This window comes from Acinonyx jubatus, chromosome B2 (genome assembly GCF_027475565.1).
Source record: "Acinonyx jubatus isolate Ajub_Pintada_27869175 chromosome B2, VMU_Ajub_asm_v1.0, whole genome shotgun sequence".
Lineage (NCBI taxonomy): Eukaryota > Metazoa > Chordata > Mammalia > Carnivora > Felidae > Acinonyx > Acinonyx jubatus.
This window is the reverse complement of record NC_069385.1, coordinates 10639945-10666589: the sequence shown is the minus strand read 5'-3', so window position 1 is coordinate 10666589 and position 26645 is coordinate 10639945. Positions and strand designations below refer to the sequence as shown.

At 44.3% G+C, this 26645-nt stretch overlaps 1 protein-coding gene across 11 annotated transcripts in view; it reads left to right on the top strand.

Annotated features, from left to right (window-relative positions):
• The window catches only part of ARID1B (AT-rich interaction domain 1B), a 448658-nt gene that overhangs the window by 366610 nt on the left and 55403 nt on the right, over positions 1-26645 (top strand). For 7 of the 11 annotated variants that reach the window (XM_053222044.1, XM_027056567.2, XM_027056571.2 and 4 more), the window contains 3 exons: positions 8512-8691; positions 22762-23089; positions 24844-24972. In XM_053222044.1, coding sequence (XP_053078019.1) covers positions 8512-8691; positions 22762-23089; positions 24844-24972 — 637 coding nt within the window. The remainder of the gene's footprint in view (positions 1-8511; positions 8692-22761; positions 23090-24843; positions 24973-26645) is intronic. The other 4 variants (XM_027056572.2, XM_027056570.2, XM_027056568.2 and 1 more) reach the window with 2 other exon arrangements.

The window sequence follows — 26645 nt, the reverse complement described above, 5'->3', positions numbered from 1 at the left end:
AAAATAAATTGTGGGTTGTATTAAAAATAATACGAATAATAATAACCATCACATTGTTGAGCCTCTGTGCTGTGTGAAGGCACTAGTTGCTTGCTACACAAAACATTGTCTCATCTCACCTTAGAGTGTAGGCTCACTTGTCATCCACACGTCTCAGAAATGGAAACTGAGGCTTAGCTTCTCACTAACTGCTGGCCTAAAGGCACCTAACCATATGTGGCAAAACCACAGTTTGACTTTGCAGTGACACTGGAGATGGAGAGAGTGGATGCATTTGTCAGGTTTTCAGGTGGGAGAAAACCAGGCTTTCTGCCTGTTGGGCTTTCAGCTGCCTGTAATTCCTTCCTGGGAGAGCTGACTTCCTTCCCCTGGAAACAATTCTTCAAATATACTATGAATTAAGGAGCCAGACCATAGCATTTATTAAGCTCTTTCTTGTAAAGTAAAAGTAAGCGGGGCTCTGAATGAAGATGTTTTCTTATTCATTAAAAAACATGTATTTGGTTCTGATTCTGTGCCAGGCACCTCGCGTGGTGCTGAGGAGACAGATGCGAAGAGAGTGTGTTTTAAAGCCGCAGTACGCGGGGCGCCTCGGTGGCGCAGTCAGTTAAGCGTCCGACTTCAGCCGGGTCACGATCTCGAGGTCCGTGAGTTCGAGCCCCGCGTCAGGCTCTGGGCTGATGGCTCAGAGCCTGGAGCCCGTTTCCGATTCTGTGTCTCCCTCTCTCTCTCTGCCCCTCCCCCGTTCATGCTCTGTCTCTCTCTGTCCCAAAAAATAAATAAACGTTGAAAAAAAAATTAAAAAAATTAAATAAATAAATAAAGCCGCAGTACATAGTCTGGGGGAGAAACAGGTGCTCCAGCCAGTAGCAATGGCACCGTGGTAACCGCTCTGAGTGGTGCTTTCTGGAAGGCCAAGGAATGCCGTCAAAGATAGCAGGAGGCGGGCCAGGAAGGACTAGAGTCTGTTACATGGGGGTGAATGGCCTTGTGGGCACGCTGTGAAAACAGCATATTCAGTAGAGGACACAGTCGAGCATCTTGTTTTCACACGGTGCCTCCCATTTAGTGAGTTTGGTTTTTTTTTAACTGAAATAAATGTTTTAAATATCAGAGTGCATTTCACATAAGAAGGGTAGAAATTGTTTTGTGAAATGGTATGTGTGTGAACCTGCTTGTGAATATATAGACACATGTTCACATACACACATCGGATCATGATATAAAATGTATTTCTTGGGGCACCTGGGTGGCCCAGTCGGTTGAGCGTCCGACTTCAGCTCAGGTCATGATCTTGCCGTTTGTGAGTTCAAGCCCTGCGTCGGGCTCTGTGCTGACAGCTCAGAACCTGGAGCCTGCTTCAGATTCTGTGTCTGCCTCTCTGCCCCTCCCCTGTTCACACTCTCTCAATAATAAATAAACGTTAAAAATTTTTTTCAAAAAAAAGTATTTCTTAACTGTGGATTGTGGTTAAGAATGTTTTAATTCATGAATTAAACTTTGTAAGCCTCAGTGTCTCCATAGTTGTTTTGAAGTTTAAATGAGCTAATGAAGAACAAAGCTATTAGCACGTAATATATGTTCATTAAATGCCAACGGTTACTGACAGTGAATGGCACATCGTCTGGAACATGAGAGGTAGCCAATAAATATTTGTTAAGTGAATGAACATGCCAGGACTTGGCAGGTCTCAAGCAACCTGATGCCTACAGGGAGGAAAAGGTATCTGAATGATCAAAACCAAGTGGGGACACCATGATGACCGTGTAGACGTGATGAGGCTGGAGAAATAGGTCAGGCCAAATTTGGAAAGACTCATGTGCTGACCTAATAAGTTTGGACTTCATTCTGTTAAGCAATCAAGAGTCAGGGTCTAGTTTCTGAACAAACACGATTGACAGATCCCTGAAGAAATGAGGAAGGATGGGATTCAGAGCATAAGAGAAGGCGCTGGCCTCGCGTATGAGTGAAAGATCTCTTTCTTCTGAAGGGAAGAAAACGCAGAAGGACACAGCGTGGACATGGGTGTTGATGGCCGAGGGGGCTGGACGTCGTGAGAGGTGGTGCTGCCCTTTCCTGTGTGCTGGTCACTTGCTGGCAGTTACGAGGTGGGCCAGGAAGGACTTCGAGCAAGGGGTAAAATGTTTAACCAGGGAAAAGAACTAACCGGGTGAAGGTGCCCCAGTGTCCGTAGGAGTCAGCTGAACGCAGGCACCGTGGCTTCTAAGGACGTACGTTGTGATGCCCGCTTTGCTGGTCACACCTGTTTCTCTGTTGGGTGTCACGTGGTCAGTCCTGCCCATCGTTGAGGCCTCCACCTGAATAGGACTTTTTCAAGGAAACTCTCCTGCTCCCCAGTCTGAACTGGGTCCTCCTCTTCTACCCTCATAGCACCCGGACTTCTCTTTTTCTTGGGTTCTTCATTTGCCCAGTTGTTTGTTGCATGTCTGTCTCCCACTAGCCTGTGAGCCTCACGGGGGCAGACTCTGTCTCCTCCTTGCCTGCACCCCAGCACCTTGCACATGGCCGAGCACCTGCCCCAGTGGCTTTGGAAGCTCACTTGATGATCGTTCCCTGCTGATAGGTTTTATTTGCTCCCCAACCAAATTTGAAGTTTTTTCCAGGACAGGGATCCCATCTTGTACTTTCTTTCAATGCTCTCTCACCCTTACCACCTTCCGCGAGCATCAGAGTAACATTGGAGCTCGCTGGGAGAAGGTTTGTGTAGCGCTGTTGCGGTTGAGGGGCCAGTGTGATCGCTGAGAACAGAGCTCACACAGTGAAGGAAGGGCTCGCGGCATCCCTGGAAAGAATAGTCATGCCTTCGTATAGCGTTTTTGGGGTGGTTTAGAGTGTGTGTGTGTGTGTGTGTGTGTGTGTGTGTGTGTGTGTGTGTGTTTCCTATTACACTGCATTTCTTTGAGAGTATAGCTTTTACTCTCTCTTTTGCTTGCTTGCTTTCTTTTTCTTCCTTCCTTCCTTCCTTCCTTCCTTCCTTCCTTCCTTCCTTCCTTTCTTCTTTCCCGAAAGGGTACCTCTGAGTTTTCATGTGAGAAGTATGTCTCTTTTCATTTGGAATGTGGTGGTACCAGTGTGTGTGACTATATACGCATGTGATGAAGGACTCAGAAAGACTAAATTCATTTATATAAACCTATGGGTATATTGTATGGCTAAAATGTACAAGTTATATTTTCATGTGTAGTTTCTGTGATTTTTCAATAAGTAATTTATATAATGTAAATAATAATCTCATCCAGTACTTTTTTCTAAAGTTTGTGTTTCCCCACATTAGATACTTACCTGGGACATCCAATTCCATAGTATATCTAATAATAAAATATATTTTGATAATATATAGGAAATGCATTTTATCCTTTCCAAATTTCCCTTACTAGAAAGTTTGGTTTTCTAAATTCAGATGGCTTCTAACTAGAAAAACTTCACACCTTTTTTAAAAACCAGCTTTATTCTCTCAGCTGTCAGTTTTTCTATTCACAAACCACATTGCAAGCTGCCGTTTTGTAATAACTTGCTAAAAGAAGCAAAAATACAATCAAATATGTCACCATAAATAGGTAGACAGTCCTTGGTTGGAATTTGATTTTTTGGAAACATTTTAACATTTCTTTCATCCAAAATAAAGGTTAAAATCAAAACAAAGCAAGAAATATCCCAAATAAATGTACATGGAAATTACAAACTTGATTAGATTTTTCCTAGAGGAAAAAAAAAAATGCTTTCAGCCAGAATTGAGAACCAGAACTAGAAGTATCCCCTGCAGGTCTTATGCGTCTCCTCCTCCGCAGTTAACAGGTGAGAAAACTGAGGCCAGAAAGGTTAAGTTAGTTGCCGTATTCTGCCCAGCAGGGCAGGAGTGTCCTAGGGCCAGGACTGTCACTAGGTCGGCGTCCTTGCTGCCTCGCATGCTGCCTGTCTTGATCCCCTTCTGTGGATGTGTGATAATAGCAACAGCTAGTAATCACCGAGAGCCCATGATTCTGGGCACCCGTGGTAAGTTTTTCACACGTATTATCTCATTTAATCCCCACAGCATCTCTATGCAGTGGACACAATTGTCCCTAATTTGCAGTTGAGGAAACAAATAGTAGACACACAGAGTTTCTATCTTTAGGATGAAAGGAAGAAATTCTTCGTTTTCAGCTAACTTTTGTCTTCAAATTTTTCATCAGTTTGTTTAGATGACGGTGATACTCAGTAGCCTTTTGAAAATACAGTTCTGTGCACAGTGGAAGCCTTCCCGATAGGACTGCTGCGGGCATTTAATTGTGATTCTCTGTTATGGGTCACTTTGCCTGCCTCGTCACTGGCCTCCGGGCTTCTGTTCTAGCCTCTCTGCCCTGCAGCCTTTTCTTCATGCTGCAGGTTCTAGCACAGTCGCCTCTAGAAATGCAAGTCTGACGGTCGTCTCGCTCTCCTGCTGAGACAGTCTGTGGTCTAATGTCAGCGGAGGCCCCCGTCTCCCCTGGATTGCGGGTGCAAGAGCTTCGGTGAGCCACACAACTGTTTCGTAATAGGAGCTGTATCCACAAGATGAAATACTCCATAGTCAGGACAGAGTGACTAACAGAAAGGTGGGCGAATGATATAAATAGTTCTAGGAAAGGAACTAAAAACAGCTATTAAACAAAATATTCACCTTTCCTCACGGCAAGAGAAATACAGAATCAAACACAAATTATAAAACACCTCTGAAAGCATACATTAAAAACCATTTGCACTTGGCAAGGGGAACTCAGCGGTAAGAGATGGGGATACGGAACTCCCCCCCCCCCCCCCGCACCTCTCATCAGTGGTTTTGCTTTGCCCGGGTCTCAGCTGCCTGCAGTCAGCCACACTCCAGAAGCGGATGGTCCTCCTTCTGATGACCAGAAGGTCGGTGGCAGCCTAACGCCATGTCACGACACCTGCGTCCTTCACCTCCTTTCGTCTCCTAGTGTAGGTACGGTGTCACCTGACATCATCCCAAGAAGGAGCAGCATGGGTGCCGTGCGGTATTTTGAGAGACAGGCCATGTTCACATAGGTTTTATTACAGTGTATTGTTAAAATTGTTCTATTTTATGTTAGTTATTGCTGTTAATCTCTTACTGTGCCCAGTTTACAAATTAAACTTTATCATAGGTATGTTTGTATAGGAAAAAACATCGTATACATAGGATTCGGCACTATCCACAGCTTCAGGCGTCCCCTGGGGGGTCTGGGAACGTAAGCCCGCAGGTAAAGGGAGACAACTGTATACCGTCTTAAAATTTCCTATCGTATTTGGAGTTTGTAAAGTTACGCAAGTACTGGAGTAACATAGATTCCACACATTTAAATAAAAAACAAATGCGTAAAAACGAGCTTGTTCATTCTAGCTAGAAAGGACATCTGCGTATATGAGGTGTTCAGGAGTTAAAAGATATTTGTGGCACTTTATAAACCAGAAAAGTATCATCAGATCCTTTGTCTGTATCGCATTTCACAGTACAGAACATTTTCACACGCTGTCCCAGTTGATCCTACAGCAGCCCCTTCTTCATTTTAAGATGAGACTTGGATAAATTAGGATTTGCTGAAGGTCACAAAGCTCGTTCGATCAGTATACGCTTGTAAATGTGTTTATTTACGTATCCGTCTCTCCTAGTAGAGTCTGAGCTAGTGACACAAACCAGACCGTAGTCTCAGCCTCGTGTTCCCAGTTGAGTGCCATTAGATGACCACAGCTAAGAAGGGAGACACGCAAGTGATGTCACCTTCTTCTTCTGTCATCTTGGGGAACACGTGGAAAGAGAGGAGTCTCTCCGAAAACCTCAAATAAGATTTCAGGATGCTTTTGTAAGCGGTGCCATTGCAAATCATCCACAGAAAGAAATAGATTTCCAATTTTAATTTCTGTGGAAGGAGGTGGATTCCATACCCCTAGGACCTTGTGTCTGCGTTGTGGAACTTGATGTCGTGACACGATCTGCTCGAACTTGTTTTAGTGTTCCTCGTCTCTTGGAATCTTTTCGCAAACTTGATTTTCTGCAAAATGCCAGTGATGAGTGAGGGAATTCAAGTGGAATGTGGCATCTATATTTTTAAGGACTGAGTAAACAGTCAGAAATAAAGAAATAACTTGCCCGGGTAAGAATTCTTAGAACTCATTTGAACAAACCTTAAGCCTATTAAGTGTCCCAGAGGCAGCAATAACCTGAGGATGTACTATATTATCAGAGGTCCTAAATCCTTCAGCATGGACACTTTCATGGTTGAAGTGAAATTTAATGCCCCAGAAAAGGACCTGTGTTATTTTCTTGAACTAATGAAGAAGACAGCGGCCATTCTCTGAAAGAAAGAAAAACCCACACAATCTGTATGGAATTTAAACACATTTTTTATTAAACAGGACTCTATATGAAACTCTCGAGAATTTTATAGTAAAGCTTAGATAAATATTTCATGAAACATCTTAAGATGCAATCATTTATAGTAATTTTAGTGCCCTGATTTCTGTTTGTTTTCAGATTTGAAAAAGCAAACATTTTCTATGATGATTTATATCTAGGAGCTGCCAGTTGAGCCCAATTTCATAAGACTTATCTTTATAAATAAATGGAATAGCTCTTCTTACTTTTATTCTGTCTCTTAAGATGAAGCAATGTTGAAAGATCTTTTTTTTTTTTTTTTTTTTTCCTAGCTGAAATATAAACTATGACCTCGGTAAATGTCCTGCCTCATTTATCCCCCCAAGTTTATGCTGGTGTTGGATCGGGGCATCGTCTTCCCTCCAGCTGCCTCAGTAGACTCTCTCTAGAAGCTACTGTCCTGGGTTCTTCCCGTGCCTCCCCCCAACCCCCCACCCCACTCCCGCCTGCGCACTCTGCAGGAAACTAGAGCCTTGTCCTGACACATGAGACCTCTGACTAACCCAAGCTCCTGGGTTCCTGGAGCTGTTATTCAGACAGCCCTTTGTTAGTATGTTAGTTTGACGGTATTAGCTTTTTTTTATATACATGTCTTGATTTGGGCTACTCTGTCTAAATGAGTCTTTCACAGTTCATTCTACATGCTTGTTTATATTTGCCCAAATTGCTGATGACTGGATGTACCTTGACGTTATGGTCCTGCATAATTTAAAGATGTATTTTCTTTATCCGTTTGGATAGCTACCTGCTAAGCACCTACTCTGTTGTGCTCTGCGCTCTGTTGGGCGCATCAGGAATTTAATAATCATCCATTCAATAAATAGTTCCCCACCATGTGCCAGACTCTGCTGGCACTTTGGATGCAGCACTGAGACAGACATGATCCTTGCCCTCATGGAGCCGATTTTTAGCGGGGGGAGAGAGGCTAAGTGAGTTGAATATACGGGGAAATGATTGCGGATTATGAGAAGTGCCATGAAGAAACACGGGTGAGAAATGGCCAGGGTGTTCCGCGTCAGGGTGGGCAGCCGGGGAAGAGCCCTGGAGAGGAGAAGGTATCGGCAGGTGGGAGAACATTCTCGGGAGCCATGCTTTGTTGATGTTAGCTGCCCGGAGCCATAGGAAATGGGGTTGGAGTGAGACCTGAACGCCTGACCACAGAGGAGCCCGCAGGCCATGGTCAGAGGTTTGCATTTGGTTCCCGGGCTCACGGGAAAGCCTTGAGGGCTTTCATGCAGGAAAGATATGCTCTAATTTCTTTTTTTATTCCTGAGAGATGGTTCTGGCAGCTTTGTGAAAGTGAGGCGAAAGGAACAAAGCAGGGGTGGGTGGCGCAGAGGCTTGGAGATGAGTGTTGGGGGAGGGGGATATGAGCGCTGGCCAAGCTTCTGGAGAAATAGAGGGGAGCGGAGGCAACAGGATGGGCGCACACCTAGGAAACGGGTGGGGGGCTGGCGCCTGGCGGGGACAGTGGGTGAGTGCCGTTGCCATTGGCAGGTTTATGGGAGGAAGTCAGGGTTCTGAAACAGCAGGATCCACTTCAGACCCACCCGTTGTTCACAGCGGACCTGTAAGCGGTGGTCTGAATCAGGGTTCAGGTCTGCAGCGCTTAGGAGTCAAGGTGAACAGTGGCTGCTCAGGAGACCAGGGGGGCAGAACAGTTCCGTGCAGAGGAGAGAAAGGTACTGGCCTGGCCTTGAGAAGAAGGGCAGGATGTTTGGGTGGCAGGAGACATGCATCCCGGAGATCAGCCTGGAAGGAATGGAAGGCTCTCAGGATAAGAGGGTCCTGGGTGTTCCTGTGGCTTTTGGTAGGGGCCTCATCTCCAAGAGAGGTTAAGCTTGCTCGCCCTTCCTCCCTCTTCTCCTTTCCCTAGTTCACGATCCACTGGGTCCCCGGGAACTCTAATGGGTGTTCCGAGTTAGGACTAGGGGAGCCCCAGGGGACCCTTCCAGATCCCCCACTTTGGGTTTGAAATACCTTTAGATGTTTCTTTAGGGGAGTCTCACAGTGCCAGTCTTCTTCCTGTCCACCTTCCACACAATCCCATATCCGTTTTGTCACCTACACTTACATATTTCCATTTATTTCCCACCTAGGTTTTATGGCAGGCACACAAAGAAACCCTCAGATGTCTCAATATGGACCTCAACAGACAGGACCATCCATGTCGCCTCATCCTTCTCCTGGAGGCCAGATGCATCCTGGAATCAGTAGCTTTCAGCAGAGTAACTCAAGTGGGACTTATGGTCCGCAGATGAGCCAGTATGGACCACAAGGTAAATGACGTTTCTCAAAAATGCATCGCAGTAGGCTGTAGAGGTTTTGTTAATATGTTAGTCCTTCGAGGTCTTCATATTATAAACATCTTGTAAGATCCCATTATTTGTTACCCGGCAGGTTGGTGAGGTTAATGCAAACCCACAGTCCTTCAGTTGCCCATCATGATGGGAAGAATAATTATAGCAAGTGTTCATTAAGCATTCATGCATCAGACACTGTGGTAAATGCTCTTAATATGTGTGTTATTAATGAAGGAGTAAATCTTAGTTTCTGTGATGTAGTTTGAAATGCTCGTTGAGAAATAGACACAGGCCTTGTCCTCAAAAAGTTTCTGATTTAAAACTTGGGTTTCATTATGTTGAATTCTGATTGTGCCCCCTTAACAATGTGCTCACTACTCAGAAGGATGTCGTCCCATTACACCTGCTCCCAGTTTGTCTCCAAAGTGCTATATCTGATAAATAGTAGTTCTCATTTTTTCAGTCATTACTGGTGTTACTCTTAGAAGATAGAACAAAGCCTGAAATGGGCATGTCTTTCAAAAAGGAAGATAAGGGGGCACCCAGCTGGCTCAGTCCGTGGAGCGTGCAACTCTTGATCTTGGGGTTGTGAGTTTAGCCCCACGTTGGGTGTAGAGATTACTTAAAAGTAAAGTCTTTTAAAAAGGGGGAGGGGAGATAAGACGAGTAGAAAAATAAATGAGACTATGCCAAGATGCACTGTTTACATCTGCCTTCCTGGAAATTGATGTATGTTTTTTCATGTACATGTAGAATCCTTTCATCAAGGTTTTTAACCTGATACATATTTTTTCTAAGTCACTTTTGGCAATAAGGCATTTGAATTTAGCACCTTCTTTATGTTTTGTTTATTTAACTTAGACATTAATGGATAATTTAGAGAGAATGAGATAATCTGGCACAATTCCCAGAGTTTCCTCACTTCTGAAAATATCAGGAATTTTCCAAGTGGAGATGATGAATGCCCACTAGGAGGTTCTAGTAAAACAACAACAAAGTCAGGTCTCCTCCTGTTAAATAAAGTTTTATTTTCTGAAGACATTTGTGTCTGTTTAGCAAACCATTGAGCTCTGTTGGGGTTCGTTGAGCCTCTCCAGCCATTGAGTGTGTGCCTAACAAAGCTAGATGATTCTATGAGGCCTTAGTACCTTCTTGGCTTTTCACCTGGTGTTTCTCACCAGGTTTTTCTCAGAAAAACGCTTTCTTTCTGTTTATAGTATTTCACGGTTTGAAAATTGAGTTATCAACATACTATCTTATCTTGGAAGATCTCTTTCTGAAAGATGATAATATTCAGTATTCAATATTCCCAGTATAACATTGCTTCCTTGCCTTACATTGCTTTGTTATTTTACATTCCAACTATCTCTGTTGTTAGGGAAACTATGTTAGAACACCCAAAACAGGGGCCCCTGGCTGGCTCAGTCGGTTAAGCATCCGACTCTTGATTTCGGCTCAGGTCATGATCTCACAGTCCCGGGATCGAACCCCGCATTGGGCTCAGCACAGATCCTGAAGCCTACTTGGGATTCTCTCTCTCCCTCTCTCTCTCTGCCCCTGTCCTGCTTGTTCTCTCTCTCTCTCTCAAAATAAATAAACTTTAAAAAAAACGTTTTATTTGGCCCCTTCCGGCCTTTGTCAATACATGCACGTAGTCAGGGTGGATATAGACTTTGTGTTTTGCTTGATTCCCTTCACACCATATCATTAATGGTTTTCCAAGATCTTAATTTCAGTAGGCCCTAGGAGTTCAGGTCCCAGGTGACAGTAAGTCTGCCCTGTCCCTGTCAGCCCCAGGAAGCTGCGGCAGGAAGAAGTTTGTCGCTGACCTAGGGCAGGTCAGTGAGTCACCCGGTTGTGAGAGAGCACACCCGCTCACCAACTCCGCTCAGCGGGCGTCTTCAAGGCTTCCTTGGCTGTTGTGAAAAGAAGGAAACTTTAGTGAAAGTTAGAAAAGCAGTCTGTAAGTTGTGATATACACAGAAAATGTGGACTTGTGCTCAGCATGTAACTGGAGACAGGTCAGGCTTGTGCTCCCAGAATTGGGAGTGGCTAAAGGTCTGGGACTTGACCGCTAACACTCACAAGGGCTTCTTGTAATCTTGAAAATTGGTCTGTCTTCTCTTAAATAATTCACTCTTGCAACCTCATCCTCTACTGTTCTCATAATAAGGGAAGATGGAACCTTGACTGAGGAGTCTTTTGTGAAGAGCTAAGAAAGTGTTTATGCTATTGGAGTTAATAGCAGGAAAGGCAATTTCTATAGAATGGATTTCTTCTCCGGGTAAAACCCTCAGTTTTCCGGAATAATTGAACATTAAGATTCATAATTTAAGAACACTGAACCTGTGAGGGTTCTCATCCAAACTGCTGAGTGTCCTTGGAAAATTGCTTACTCTTCGGGAATTACCTTTCCTCTAGAAAATGAGAAAATTAGATCGTGTTACTTATAGAATTTGCTTCCAATTCTAATATTCTACAAGTCTAAATCTTGCTTCTTGTCTGAAGCCTTTTATATCCATGCGGCCCACTGGACCCACCACATCACACTTTGGTTATATAGTCAAGAAGGGATTTATTTTCAGGCATAAATACTGAGTTCAGGTTGATATTAGAAACCATTTAGAATACGGAAGATCATTTCCATACTCAACACTTCTTCATTTTGAAAACAGGTGCCCTCAGATTTGTCCTCTCTGTCATTCCTTCTCCCGAGTGATAGCTTGCTCGTGTCCACCCCGAGCTGTGCCTCCTCCTGGGTTCCTTGACTGGCTCCAAATGCCGTGTGCTGAAAATCAGTGTCCTGGGACTCTGCCTTCAGCTCCGAATTGTTTGCCTTTCCTTATTGTATTCTCCTTTCCCCAGCAAGCACTAAATGACAGGAAATTAGCGCTTGTAACACAATTACTCAATTCAGTAAGTGTCCTTACCTTTGCATTTCTCCCTTTGTTGATCTTTTTAAACTTGATCTTTTTAAACTGGACCCAAAATAAGTATTTTATTCTACCTTGTCTTAATTAGCTACTCAAATTAGTCATCAGACATTCAGCTTGCATTTTCATGCTACGTGTTTTAACATCTCTGAAAAGAATCACTTGTGTGTGAGCCACAGAGGCCATTATTTTCATCTTCTGTTTCTGTTCCTAACTGGATGAGTGTCTTCTCTGTTAGTTTTGTTTTGAAGAGATCTCAGAGGAAAATACCTTACGATCTTTTTTTAAGTCTTCTTACCGTCAGAAACGACTTCTGCAAAATTGTTATTTAGTAGTAGCAACCGACATCCATTACTGTGCCCTGGGTCCTGTTTAAAGTGTGTTCCATAGATTAACTCACTTCATCCTCACAGCATACTACGGGACGGGTACCATTTACCCCTGGACAGATGGAGAAACAGAGACAGCTTCACCAGGATACGCCACAGTCATGCCAGGATTCAAATTTGAGCAGACTCACCCATTTGCTTAATTAATGGGAAGCTCTCACATTGTCCCCATTTGCAAATGAGCAGGTTAAGTAATTGACCCACGATCTCACAGCTAGTAGGTGGCAGAGCCTGGGTTCAAACCAAGGGAGATTTCAGAGGCCACTTACATAGTCACTGGGGTGTTATTTCCCACGCCATAGATGTACCCTCCTTGCTGGTTCATTCATTCAGAAAGCCACTGGGGAAACCAAAAGACAAACTACTTGCCTTCAAGGAACAAGGAGCATTTGGGGAATTCAGGCTTGGAAACACATCAAAGATACTAGAGATTAAGAAAAAAGTTTCTATGAAGTGAAGAAGGAAATTTTTTAGAAATGTATATTACTAAAGTCTGCATTATTACATATGCAAATGGAATGAGTCCAATCTAAATGTGTGAAAATGTCTAATTGCAGTGTATTTTATGAAATAACACTTTTCTACCTTCAGGCAAGCACATATAATAACTACCCTTACGAGGTGTTTGCAAGTAGGGCCGTGAGACTTGCTTTAATAAATAGAATGGAATTATGTAATTGACACACTAATTATTAATAAATGAATTTGGGGGAAAGATTGCTGAAACAAATTTCGCCTTCATGTTTCTTAAGAACAAAGACTGTCTTGTTTTTGTGTTCTCTAAAACAGTGTTGGGGCACCTGGGTGGCTCAGTTGGTTAAGCGGCCAACTTCGGCTCAGGTCATGATCTCGCGGTCCGGTCCGTGAGTTCGAGCCCCGCATTGGGCTCTGTGCTGACAGCTCAGAGCCTGGAGCCTGTTTCAGATTCTGTGTCTCCCTCTCTCTGACCCTCCCCCGTTCATGCTCTGTCTCTCTCTGTCTCAAAAATAAATAAACGTTAAAAAAAAAAAATAAAAAAAAAAATAAAACCGTGTCTGTCACACAGGCTGTCCACAAATACTTTTTGCACATTTGTCACTGCGGGCAGTGGGGGTCTAGCCTTAATTTTGCTCTAAATAGCAGTATTTCCTTGGGCAACTAAATAATTCTGAGCTGAGATTCCCCTCAGTTATTCACTCACTTGTATGACAGGGTCTGCACCACCACATACAGCTTTTTCCCAGGTTTGTACCCTGAAGCAGGCCTGGGTTTCTGCCTTAATTTGTATAGTGTGTGTCTTAGGAAGCAGGGAACTTTCAATCAGATGAGTCTGATGGGCCTTTTGTTTCTAAATTACTTGATAAAAGGTATTTATTCTGGGGCACCGGGGTGGCTCGGTTGGTTGAGTGTCCAACTTCGGCTCAGGTCATGATCTCCTGGTTCATGAGTTCAAGGCCCACGTCGGGCTCTGTGCTGACGGCTCAGAGCCTGGAGCCTGCTTCGGATTCTGTGTCTCCCTCTCTCTCTGCCCCTCCTCCGCTCGTGCTCTGATCTCTGTCTCTTAAAAATAAATAAACATCAAAAAAAATTTTTTTAAGGTATTTTTTCCAAAGAAGTTAAAGGGTTTTTTTTTTCTAAAATAGATGCCATTTGAAATATTCCTTCTCCTTTCATTAACATATGTTTCTCAATGAATTTAGAAAACTCCAAATCATACCTAGTTGAAATGAATGCAGTTCCAAACTAGCAAATTACACATGGATCATCTTACAACTGTTTCAGCTGCAGAGGAAGAATACATGTTAGTAGGGAGCAGTCCACTCAGTACCTGTAGTAGCGACCTTAGTGTCACCATGACCCAGGATGTCGGTCTCCACTCTTGCAAGTCCAGAATCGCAGTCTTATTATTGAATTAAGCTGAATTCAGCCTCTCTCCCACAGAGGTGAAATGTGTCTGCCACATGGGTTCACACGTCCCCCTGGACAGTGCTGCAGACTGATGACATCCTCTTCTCTGGCTTTCGGAAGGCTGGTCTCTGTGCAGATCCCTCCGTTTGGTTAACTCGGTTTCTTTTCCCCTGGAATCCTGTTGTGCTGCGTGTGACAAGTTTATTACCGTAACCTTATTTTATGGTTAAATCTGCAGTGCCCAGCACGTGTTCAGTTCCGTATTCCATATTGTTTTGTTGTTAAAGAAATATTCCAAATCTTCATCTCACCATGACCGGGGAAGAAAACAGAAATTGAAGTAGGTCATTTATAGCAAAAGACCGTTAACGCCCTCTTCTTTCGATGCTCAAATTCAGCTTTCGCATTACAAGGTTTATGCATGAATTTTTCTCAACGGACTGATGATCGTCACAATTTTATCAAAACCTGGGAATTTAAACCACTTAAAATTTAAAAAAGGAAAAATTAAAAAAAGAAAAGAAAAACACAAAGCAGCTGTAATTTGGACTGGTGTGAAACTATTTTACCTTGCCAGTTAAAATCAACAGCACTCAGGAGTGCCGCGAGGCACTGCCCTTGCTGAGTAAGCTCGTCTCATCCCGGTGGGCTGGCCCTCCGCTACAGGTCCTGGTCACGACAGCCATGGACAGCACTGTAGAGACACAAGATGTGCACATTCAGCTTCACTTTACATCTTAGCCTTTTCCCAGGGCTCACAGCTCTGCCCTTTTTTCAAACGTCTGAAAAGAAATGGCCTTATTGAATCACAGGTGACAGATCTCAGAGTCCCTCAGCCATCGGGGGAAGCAGGTAAGCGCTCTCCCTCCAGGGGGCGCTGTTCGACGCTTGCAAGCCCAGGGCACAAGGACTCTGGAGCCCAGGGGAGGACAGAGGTGCGTTTGCAATGTGTGACAGCGGTGACTCTGACACTTTTTCATTTCTTACCAGAGAGATTTCACTGTTTTATACTAAATTCGGCTACTGAGTTGAGGTCATTCCTTTTTACATTTTTAATGTAAGTGCTTTTTCTTATACTCGGTTTGAGAAATAAATTTGAATATCTGTGCATCGTGAAAATAAAATTACACATATGATGCATACATAAAAAGATAATTTCACTGATTAAAAACCTATTAATATTGGAATAGTTTCTCTGTGTTCCTTGAAAGATTCTATTTATGGACTGTCCTTGTCCAACAGTAGTTAGTTATTATCATTTTTCCCCCACAGCAACCACGTAAGATAGCTAATCCTGTATTATACCCTTTTTACAGATGAGAAAACTGACCTTGGGAGTAACAAGTGGCTTTCTGAAGGTCACACGTAGCAGACAGTTGTACCCGTACTATTTGAGGGCCTATGCCTTCTCCTTCACTCACTGCCCTGGAGCCCGATACTGGCATCTGACTGTGCCCGTATGTCTTCTGGGCCTGTGTGTGATGTCAGCCTCAGTGATCGTTGTTTCTCTGAGGATCCACTTTTCCTTGCTGAGAGGCCACCAACACATGCACAGCTCCTTTCCCGGGAGTGGCTCTCCTCAGTCGCCTTCCCACGGACACCTCCCTCACCACGCTGTATAAATCTCCCTTTATCTCTCTTCATAGCACTTAGAGCCATACGACGTCTTCTAGGATTGCTCCTTTGCCTGTGTTGTGCCACCAGAATGTAGGCTTTTTGCCTTCATTCGCTGCTGAATCCCCAGCCATTAGCTCAGAGCTAGCACATAAGAGGCCCTTAAGAACTATTTAGGGGGCACGCCTGGGTGGCTCAGTTGGTTAAGCGTCCGACTTCAGCTCAGGTCATGATCTCACAGTTCATGAGTTCGAGCCCCATGTCGGGCTTTGTGCTGACACCTCAGAGCCTGGAGCCTGCGTCACATTCTGTGTCTCCCTCTCTTTCTACCCCTCCCCCTCTTGTGTTCTGTCTCTCTCTCTCTCTCTCTCTTTTTATTATTTTTTTTAATGTTTACTTTATTTTTGAGAGAGAGAGCGCCAGCGGGGAGGGGCAGAGAGAGAGGAAGACACAGAATCCAAAGCAGGCTCCAGGCTCTGAGCAGTCAGCACAGAGCCCAACGTGAGGCTCGAACTCATGGACCGCAAGATCACGATCTGAGGCAGTCAGACACTCAACCGACTGAGCCACCCAGGCACCCCGTGTCTCTCTCTCTCTCTCTCTTAAAAATAAATAAACGTTAAAAATTTTTTTAAAAAATCAGTAAAAAAAAAAAAATTACCTTTGGGAGGTGAAACTGAGGATCACCTTTGTCTGTTTCTCTCTCTGCTCTTGTACTCACTGTACTGAACTTGCATTATTGTATAATTAAATTTTTGAAGGGGTCCATTTTTGTAACATATGGAGAAAAAACTACCAAAAGTGAAACTCTGAACCCAAACTGTAAGGTAGTAGGCCTTTCCCCCTCTGTTCCGAGCTTTGTGCAATATGGTCACTTCTCTTACATGGTGAAGACTTGAAAATGCATGTTGACTTAGGGAAAAAATATGGTACCCATACGTATCGATTCCAAAAACAAATTATTCATTCCCACCAGTGGTAGGATTTAATGCAACTGGGGGTAAGTCAGCTTTCATTTTGAACCTGCATTTGTGGTCTTCCTATCTACTCGGTCAGTTTTTCTCCAAGGTGGTGCCCAAAGAGCAGCATTGTGTGATCAGCCTGTGTAAAAAGGTGGGGTTGAAAGGTTTTTGAAATAGAACTTTTTTTTTTTAAACACAGAAAGGATCTTATGAAATACGGTAACCAGCAAATAAGCATGTGAAAAATGCTCAAAATCATTCTATTTCTTAATGTCTATTTCTGAGAGAGAGAGAGAGAGAGCAGGGGAGGGGCAGAACAAGGAAGGGACAGAGGATCCGAAGCAGGCTCTGCGCTGACAGCAGAGAGCCCGATGCGGACCCTGAACTCGCAAACCATGAGATCATGACCTGAGCCGAAACCAAGAGTCGGATGCTTAACCGACTGAGCCACCCAGGCGCCCCGCTAATTTTTTTTTTCGTTGGCGATATCAACAATGTAGAACAATTAGAACTCCTACGTTTTTTTGTTTTTTTTTTTTAACTTACACATTTTGTGGTAGGGTTTCTTCAAAAGCCCGACATGCACTTAGCCTTCAACCTGGCACTCTCTCATCCCTAGGGTTCTGCCAAGAGAAATGAAACCTATGTCCACACAAAGACCTGTGTGCAAATGTTAGCGGCTTTGTTCGTATCACCAAAAACTGGAAACAACTCAAATGTCCACAGAATTGAATGCTCCTCAGCAACAAAAGGGAACAAGCCACTGATGTGTGCAATAATGTGGATGAATTTCAAAAGCGTGGTGCTTTGGGAAAGGAGCCAGACACAAAAAGACCACATGCTGTATGATTCTATATGACATCGTGGAGAAGGCAAAACTGGAGGAACAGAAATCAGATCAGTGGTTCCCACGAGGGGGAGGGAGAGAGAAAATGACCACAAAATGGCAGGGTTTTTTCATCATGGTAGAAATAACCCACATCGTGGTGCTTATGGAACTACACAGGATTGTTATTGTGTGTAAATTCTATCTCTAGACATGACCTAAAATCATATTATGTGGTAGATAGCTGCAAAAAGTAGCAAACGTTATTAACTAAACAACGAGGTAAATGCGTATTTAGCCCTCATTCACAAACATGTTTATCATAATACATCGCTAATTATCATTTTATTTTCTCCTGCTCGGGGTAAAGTGTCGGTTCTGTGACTTGGGCACCATTGTATCCTCCACAGCATGGGGGAATAATGGAGAGCCTTGCCTGTAAAAGTTACTCATAAATAATTTGTTGAATGGTGAAACGGAGAAGCAAAACTTCATATGTGAGTGGAAACACTTAATAGTTCAATAAAAGCGCTAAGCTTGGAATATTGATTGTAAGTAGCAAATTTAAATATTCCAGAGTCAGGTACAGAATTATCTGCACTTCCCCTGAAATAATCATGGTGACTTGAATAGAGTCTAGCTCCCGCTTCCTCTCTCTGGCGCCTGACTATAACTCCCGGTAGGTTGAAATCTGAATTTATTTGGTGACCGATTTTCCAAAGCTGGTGTGCCAAGATGAACCCACTTGAAAACTGTGAGCTCTCGGACTTGGCTGCCAGACCCGTCCAGCTGAGGTGGGCTGGACCAGCATCTGCTGCCTTCATTGTGCTTAATGCTGGATCCATCTGTTTTCTGTCAAAACCAGTGCCAACAAATTACTAATCTATTAGAGAAACATGGAAATAAGATTGCACTTCTCATTCCTGGCTTTTCCTCTCATATTTTGCTTGGCTTACGTGTTTGGTTTTTATTTATTTGGAGGAGAAAGATACGTTTATCGCGTGGGCAAGGCGGGGGCATTAATCATTTTTTCACTCCTTCCACGCATTTTTAAAAGATTATGGGGACAAGATCATCAATGATCAGTGGCTGTTGAGGGTGTTACGGGCGTCGATGAAGGTGGCGGTAGTAACAACTGTCGTTTATTAGGGGACGCCGTGCTCGGCGCTGTCCTAGTCCCTCCATACCTATTCCCCATTACTCTCGTTACTTTACAGATGGCAAAACTGATGTGCAGACAGGTTAAGTAACTTGTCCAAGGTCAGGCCGCTATTCAGACCCAAATTCTAGAGCCTGCGCTTTGTCCATCGCTGCCTCTTAAGCCATTTAAAGCCTTTAGAAAGCTTTTTTATCCAGGCATGTGAGTTTAATGAGGAAAGTCTTCAGAGTTTCAAGGAGAAGAAAAGGGGACTTTGTATTTCTTCCACCAAGTAGAGGCCTCTATAATTAGAACATATTCCCTTGACGTGTGCTTTTGAGTGCCGATTCATGGAATCAACCCAACTGATTGAGGAAAATTAGATTGGGAGCCCGGGACTCAACGGGCCTTTCTAAGCACAAGTGCTTTTGCGTGCATGTCTGGGTGTGCCTGGTGGTTGTGGTCCAGCACGTCCACCGCCCGATGGCAGGACGCCGCCTGGCTGCTGAATTGAGCAAAGCCACGGAAACACAGCTCTTTTTCACACACGCCACGAATGAGATAGATGAGGTCGGGTCCGGGGTAACCGAACGTCGCCATCCTTTCTTTCCTTTGGGATCATTAAAGTACAGCTCCTGCCTGCCAGTTAAACCCCAAGTACAGAACCCAGTGTGACGGAATTTCTCTGTTCCCCCCATAAGCAGAGTTCAACAAAGTCAGGAACCTTCTTCTCTAATAGAGCCGCACTGTGGGTATAGTCTGATATAAGCATGTCTGAATGCTTGTTTTCTAAAACAAGATTAAAGTGTTATTTCATTTCCTTCGAAAGCAAAGGGTACATATGTTTTCACTGAGTAAGGTTTCTTACCAAATGAGTCACTTACCAAGTGTTGGGGGAGGGTGGGAACTGGTAATCGAATGAGTATGTGAATTAATTTCATTTGCATTCGAGCTGTGAATGAGTTGATTTATTTTTAATAAAAGCAAGAGCCAAAAAAGAGCCCTGTCTTCACTGATGTTATCGGGCTGTCTGGAAGTGAGGGCGTGTGAGGTCAGTGAGGGCGGAGAGGAGAAATCTTCATCCTGCCCCCAGAGACGTGTTCTGAGGACTGCGCTCTGAGAAGGCGTGGGAAGAGGCAGGACGGCAGCCTGCCCACCGCGCCGTGTCCCTCACAAGCCGGGGAGGCATAAGGTGCCCTTTCCACCAAGATGCTGTGACGGCAAGACAGACGGGGGCCTTATGTGGGGTCCTGTGGGGTGGGAGGCTCTGAAACAAGAACTTTTTATAAAGAACTTTGAAATTGATAAACAGTGAATGTTTTACCTTTTACTTGGAAACAGCATACGTTTGTTTCTGCAAAGGCAGAGTGTCGTCTTACGAGAAGGCAGTTTAAATTTGAGGAGCTGGCCATAAAAGACCCACCCGCATGTAACTCGGTGGTCCTGAAGTAATTTACATCAAACCTTTCCTGTTCCCTCTATTCTCTTTTGTTTTTCTCTCCATTTTCCAGTTCCTTCAACTGCTAGTGCCTTCCTCTGTTATTCCTCTTTAGGCTTTCTTTAGCCTTCCAGAGGACATCCGGGGTCAAAGAAATGCTGGCTTTAACAAGTCGCTTTCCGTGCTGGTGGAGCACTTCATTAGTTTGTCCCAAGATTGGTCTATAGCAGGGGCCAGCAGATTATGGCCCACTTTGGCCCACCACCTGTGTCTGTAAATAAAGTTTTATTGGAACACAGGCACTTCCATTTGTGGAGACAGCGCCTCTGGCCACGTCGGAGCCACAGACGCAGTTGAATTGAGACTGTCTTGCCCCATACAGTCTGAACTATTTACTGCCCAACCCTTTACAGAGAGTGTGGCGGCCCATGGTCCTTGTGAATGGTGGCTTCCGTACCATCTGCAATAAATAACACTCTTCACGACACCCAAATAAGAAAGCTCATGTGATGCACCTAACAGAGAGCAAGTACCCAGTCAGTGTTGAAAGTCCACGGATCTCTTGTGGATTTGTAGGTCATGCTGCTTTACATGTGTGGGCTTAAGAAAACCTGGTTTTTCTGTCGTGATGATACGTTACGTAAGTGTGGTTTTTCCTTAAGCATCTGAGAGGCTGCACGGCAGTGTGATGTGCCTGGACTCTGAACTGCACACACAGACTACCTGAGTGCAAACCGTGGCTCCTCTGCCTGTCGGGCACATGACCTCGAGACAAGCTCCCCAGCGTCCCGTGCCTCAGGTCCCTCATCTCTAAAATGAGCAGTGTAATAATAGGGGCCTCTTGGGCCTGATACAAGGATCAAGTGAGTTAATGCAAACAATTTGGAACTGAGCTTAGCACGTAGTAAATATTAAGTATTTGCTTTTGATATTTTTACTAGTCAAATCCAGTTTCTGCTGGAAAACCTGGGGAAGCTCCTCCTTATCTTCCAAATAAACCCTACACTTGGCGGCCTGGAACACGAGACCATGCAGGTCTGACATCTTCCCCCGGGGCCCCGTCACAGCCACACAGAGCTCCTCCGTGACTTATCTGGAAATCGTTTGCTCTCTGGCTGGCTGTGCCGTGTGCACGTTGTCCTCTCTTCTGCCTTACTCGCCGCTCAGGTATCTAACCCCTACCATTTTGACTCTGTGTTTGCAATACTTTACATACTTTATGCCCTTGAACCCTAGCCACCACTCCTCAAGCGGACCATATTAGAGGTGATAATCTTTGCTTTGTGGAGAAGAGGATGGGAAAAGAAAGAGGAGAATGAGCTGAGGTCTGGTAGTTAGTATGTGTGGAGCCTTCACTCAGCACCAGTGCTCCCAGGTCCCAGGGCCTGCCCCCCACGGGTTCCTGAGGCCACAGCCCAGCAAAGAAATCTTTGCTGAACTACACTATCACGCTGACCCCCTCCCCCCTCAAGCAGACTTGCTCTCCATTCTCTTGCACTTTTAACAGTACGTTATCTTTCTGGTTTTGTATTCATACTTTTTCTTGTCTTATCACTGCTGCTACACCTCACACACACGCGCGCGCGCGCGCGCACACACACACACACACACACACGGTGAGCAGCTTGAGTGTAGGAATTGAATTGTATTTAATTTTATATCCCCTGTGCCTAAAACAGTTATGTTATTTTGACAAGGAGGCTCTTCCAGAAAGCAGTTAAGGATCGATTGAGAAACGCTTATCCATGTTCCGCAAATGCTTTTTACATTTGTTTCAATAATCATTTGTGGGAAAGCAGCATATCGTACTGGTTAATTACATGGGTCCTAGAACCTGTTTTTGCTGGAGCTTGAATCCTAACCTACTAGCTGTTGATTTTCTTCATTTGTAAATGGAATCATGGTCATTTATATATGTATTTCATACAGTTATCGGAGAAGCAAAAGAAACCATTGATGTAAAGCACTTAACCCAGCATGTCAAACACAGTACGGTTCAGCAGTTACTCTCTGCAATTGTTATTATTGGAACGACATTACTTATGCCTTTAATGTATGTACACTCGTCAAAGTAAAAGGTATGGAAGGAGAGAGAAAACTTTTGAAATAATTGGGGTCCTTGAGGCTGCTGCTCTCCTTGTGAGCGCATGCGCCAGTGTGAATGGGGGCTCGGGGGGTCTGTCTGCCCCCCCCCGGATGCCACCACCCCTTCACCACGTTGACTGTCACGCCAGTACGTGAAACCATATTTCCGAGGACATGGCACCAAGCACAAGCGAGCTGCTTTATCTGATGCTCAAGGCGGAAACAAAACAAAACGAAAACCCTGCTCCCAACACCAGAGAAAAACTGGTTGCTTTGCTGGACCAAGGCTGAGTTTCCATGTGACCCCTCCTGTGGGGTTTTGGAGGATAATCTTGACCAGATGTGCATTTTGTCTTACATGCCGTCTTTCTGGCCCTTTGTCATGACTGCCGCATGCAGTAGTGGGGTAGTCATGCAGTCTCGTTATGGGTAAAACGTAGTGGGGTAAAACGTAGAAATGTGAATGTTGGGTGTATTGAAGCAACAACACTCACTGCTAGCATCCCTTGCCTGTGCATAGGTTGTTTTAATGATCAGCCTGATTGTCTCCTCCCTCTCTCAGCAGGCCTGTGTGGCTCTTTGCCTTGGAATGTGCCGAGATAGCTTATTTTGCCACAGCCAGCCTCATCGGTGCCAGCAGGGGAAGGGTTAATAAGGGTCATGGCTAATATTCTGTGTTGATCACACTGTTGGACAAGAAGTCTTTCTAGTGGCCGTTCTCACAAGTACAGATACTAAGTAAAAGGCTTCAATTTGTGTTTACTTTTTGTTTAGGTAACTACTCCAGACCCCCAACGTATAGTGGGGTGCCCAGTGCGAGCTACAGCGGCCCAGGGCCCGGCATGGGCATCAATGCCAACAACCAGATGCACGGACAAGGGCCAAGCCAGCCGTGTGGTGCTATGCCCCTGGGACGAATGCCATCAGCTGGGATGCAGAACAGGCCGTTTCCTGGAAATATGAGCAGCATGACCCCCAGCTCTCCCGGCATGTCCCAGCAGGGAGGGCCAGGAATGGGGCCACCGATGCCAACCGTGAACCGTAAGGCACAGGAGGCAGCTGCCGCAGTGATGCAGGCCGCTGCAAACTCGGCACAAAGCAGGTATGCCGTCGGGGCAGGTGGTCTGGGTGCGGACGTGTAAGCACGTGCTGAGCACAGAGCTACATCGTCACCCGAGGCGGGGGGGTGGGGGGGAGCAGTGGAGTGCGATTTTGCTCGGCCGTTCCTTTGGTGTTAATGTTTTCTGTACCGTAAAGTACAGACAGGTGAACGACAGAACACGTTCCGGGAGACATCGAGGAAGGAATCTGAGTTGTGGGAGGTTCTTTGAAATGACTGCGCGGAGTCCTTATAACCAGTCCAGAGCAGTGGCATATCTCATGGTTCCGTTTAGAACAGCTAGGTTTAGGCAGGAAAGTGTGAAGCCTGAAGAACTAGGCTTTTAAGATCGAAAACACTGAAAAAGAACCACCTTCTTTTTTTCTTTTTTTTTTTTTTACCCCACCATAAAAATCTTTATAAAATAGAAACCTCGTCTATGCACATATTTGTATCGTGTGTGTTTGTCTAAATGTATACGTGTGAGATTTATAGATGTCATCTTATATTTTATTTTTCTGGGCATACCTCTCTGTCCAAACCAAAATGTGGTTAATAAAGCAAAGATAATATTTCATAAAGTTTAAGCTGATAGAGCAAGGCTTTAGCCTCAATCACTTGTTTTTAATCTTGATTTCTAAAATGATTAAGCAAATATTGAACCTATATAAAAATAACGTACTTAATTAAAAATTTATGACCGAAGTGACTAGTTTTAAAGGAAGCACTTATGAATATGTTTTAAATTACGTTTAACTATGTTAAAATACGTTTTAAAACAAAGCACGTTGACAGCTATGTCTGAAGTTACGGTATCTTCAGAAGAAAAGATAGAGGAATCGGATTTTTGTCAAAGGGAAAGAAAAATGTGCGTGTGTGTACGTGTGTGTGTGTTTAAATGTGTCCTTTGTTACTTTTCCTCTGAAGCTGCTATTTGGGGAATGTTAGGGACCCCTTCAGTCTCCCTGTTTGCTCCAAATAAAAATAAATTTCCCTTGAGGAATCAAAAGGAAAATCAATCATCCTCTCTCTCTCTCTCATCCACATTATAATTACTTAAAATTTCCTGAACCCCAGATACTAACCCGAACCTCACAGACTTTAGGGAATGTTTTAATAAACCTGTCCGTGAAAACTGGTTTGCCTGGTCCAATTGAAGCTCTAATTTAGGGTTAATTGTCCATTGTTGCACCTCCTGAAGCACCAGTTATTTTCAAGTAGAAAGTACCTGACTGCATTGGACAATGCGGCCTCGGATAGCAGGCCCGGGGAGAAGATAACAACAGATATTAAGACATAATTGCTTGATAAAAAAGTCTTGCTATGCTCCCTTCCTGAATCAGTTTATATATCATTTTGTATAAATTAACGTATAAATCCACATCCATGCGTTTTCCTTTTCTGTTTCTGACCAGGAGGCAGTTCCAAATCCCTGCCTTCACACACTGCCCGTTTTCAGCGAGGGCCCGTATATTTTTTGGCTTGTACCGAAGTCAAAGCTCCACTTCAGCAGCGTAAACTGAGATTACATCTGAGAATCTCACTTTTCTCTCTCCTCTGCCCTGTCCTTCACCCCGCCCCCCCCCTTTTTAAGGAATGTTCTCCAGCTCCCCTCCCAGGCAGCTGCACGGTACAGAGTATTATGCCACATTCTGTAGCCCCCCCGCACCTATGTGTGGAGGTGACATGATGGACAGGGGGATTCGTACTTGTCTACAGAACAAATCCAAAGAAGTTGTTCTTCTGTTCTGCTTTAGGCCACCATACATTAGGTCGCCTGCTTATCCCAGCCAGTCTGGGGCTGGCGGACGCCCCATGTTTTCTTCCCAGCACCCCAACTATGGCAACTCTCAGGCTCCCATGATGCACCAGCCTGACCAGTACGGGTAGGTAGCAACATACCCTGACTTGCTGCGGGACCTGGGCATTTTTTTTTTTTTTTTTGAAACTGTTAATGAACGTGCCATCTGGCTGCGAAAGGAACACCCAGAACAAGACAGTGAAAGACCTAAGAGGAGATCCATCCCAGAGGGGGTTGTCTTTTCGTTCCTTTTTGTTTGTTTCGGGGGTTTGGTTCGTTTTGTTCTGTTTTGTTCTTCACTCTTCTGAACGGTACTGTGGTAGTGCGGTGGGAGCGTGCATGCTGTCCCCCAGATCCTGTCTCTGCATGGCTTTTGGCATGGCTTGTTCCCTTCATGCCTGAGAGGGAAAGAAAAACTTGTATCTCCGTAAAAGTAATGAAGCCACCCGCTCTGGCGTGATCTCCCCCATTGTCGTCCCTCTGTTGTCTGGGAACTTGTGTTGTGTAGCACCGTGATCATGACTGTGTTATTGTCATCTCTGCCACGACAGTGACCCGCTCCACACACGCACACACACCCCTGAATTCAGAGAGCAGCAGCCGCGTTTGACAAGAGACCCACTGCAGGAGACAGGACTTAGGTTATTAATAGGACTTAGGAGGGGATTCTTTCCAGCCTCCCTGAGCAGATTTCTATTCTTTCCTTCTCCCAAGGAGTTTTAGAATATTGAAGTCATCAGAAAAACGCAACCAAATAATCCAACGCGGAATTTTCTTTCGAAACATGGTGTTGCCATATTATTATCCATTTCGACACAGGAATTACATACAGCAACAAAAAGTAGCTTTCTTTTTTCCTACTGCAAAGCTATATAGCAACAGGCTGTCACCATTTTTAGGTTCATAAGTGCTCTTAAAGCATATCGTTATTGAGCGATTTACTTAGCAGAAATATTATTATTGATACTGTTTTGCATGTTGCAATGGTAAGATTATCCTACGTAGACTGAATGCTGTTCAGCAGTTTCAGTAGAAACACACCACATTTTTGGTTCAAATAAAACAGAGAACAGTCAGCTGGCTTTGTTTGAAGACTAAACTTCTAGAACTATGCTTTTACTGCTTGTTATGAATACGTAACAGAGAGCCTGTCACTAGTTTTGTATTCGGTATACATTTATTTAGACAGCGAGAGCAAACGATAATTTTGCAGGCGAGAGTTCTAAATCCTGTAAACACGGTCCTAAATGTGGGCCAACAAATATAGAATTTTGTAAACATAATCCTAAAAATGAAATAACAGATATAATTAGGTAAGCAGACTTCTTTTGGGAAGATGTCTTTTCCTCTTTTTTCCCTTCTTGTGGTACCTTCAAGGTCACTTCATGAGTCAGTAGGAAGATAACAGTAGGGGGAGAAAAGCATTCCTCATCAGCTGCTAATCCATAGGATCTGTCCTTTACCAACTCTGGAGTCCTATTTAGACCCACAAAGCTAGTTTGGCTGTGCCTTGCCAAGCCACATTAAGCAGCTGTGTAAAATGAATTTAAATGGCATGCATCAGAGTAAAATCTCTTCCACTGGGGCAGAAAATCAATGTTAGCTAACCAGCACGAGGAGATCAAATCTGCGTTTCAGCCAGCAGCATCCAGATAGCTTCCTTAGAAAACAACACCTCCTCTTTAATTAAAAATAAGAAAAAGATAGATGTTGGAGTTACTCTTTGTAAATCTTATAAAGCGCACTTGGCGAAGGCTC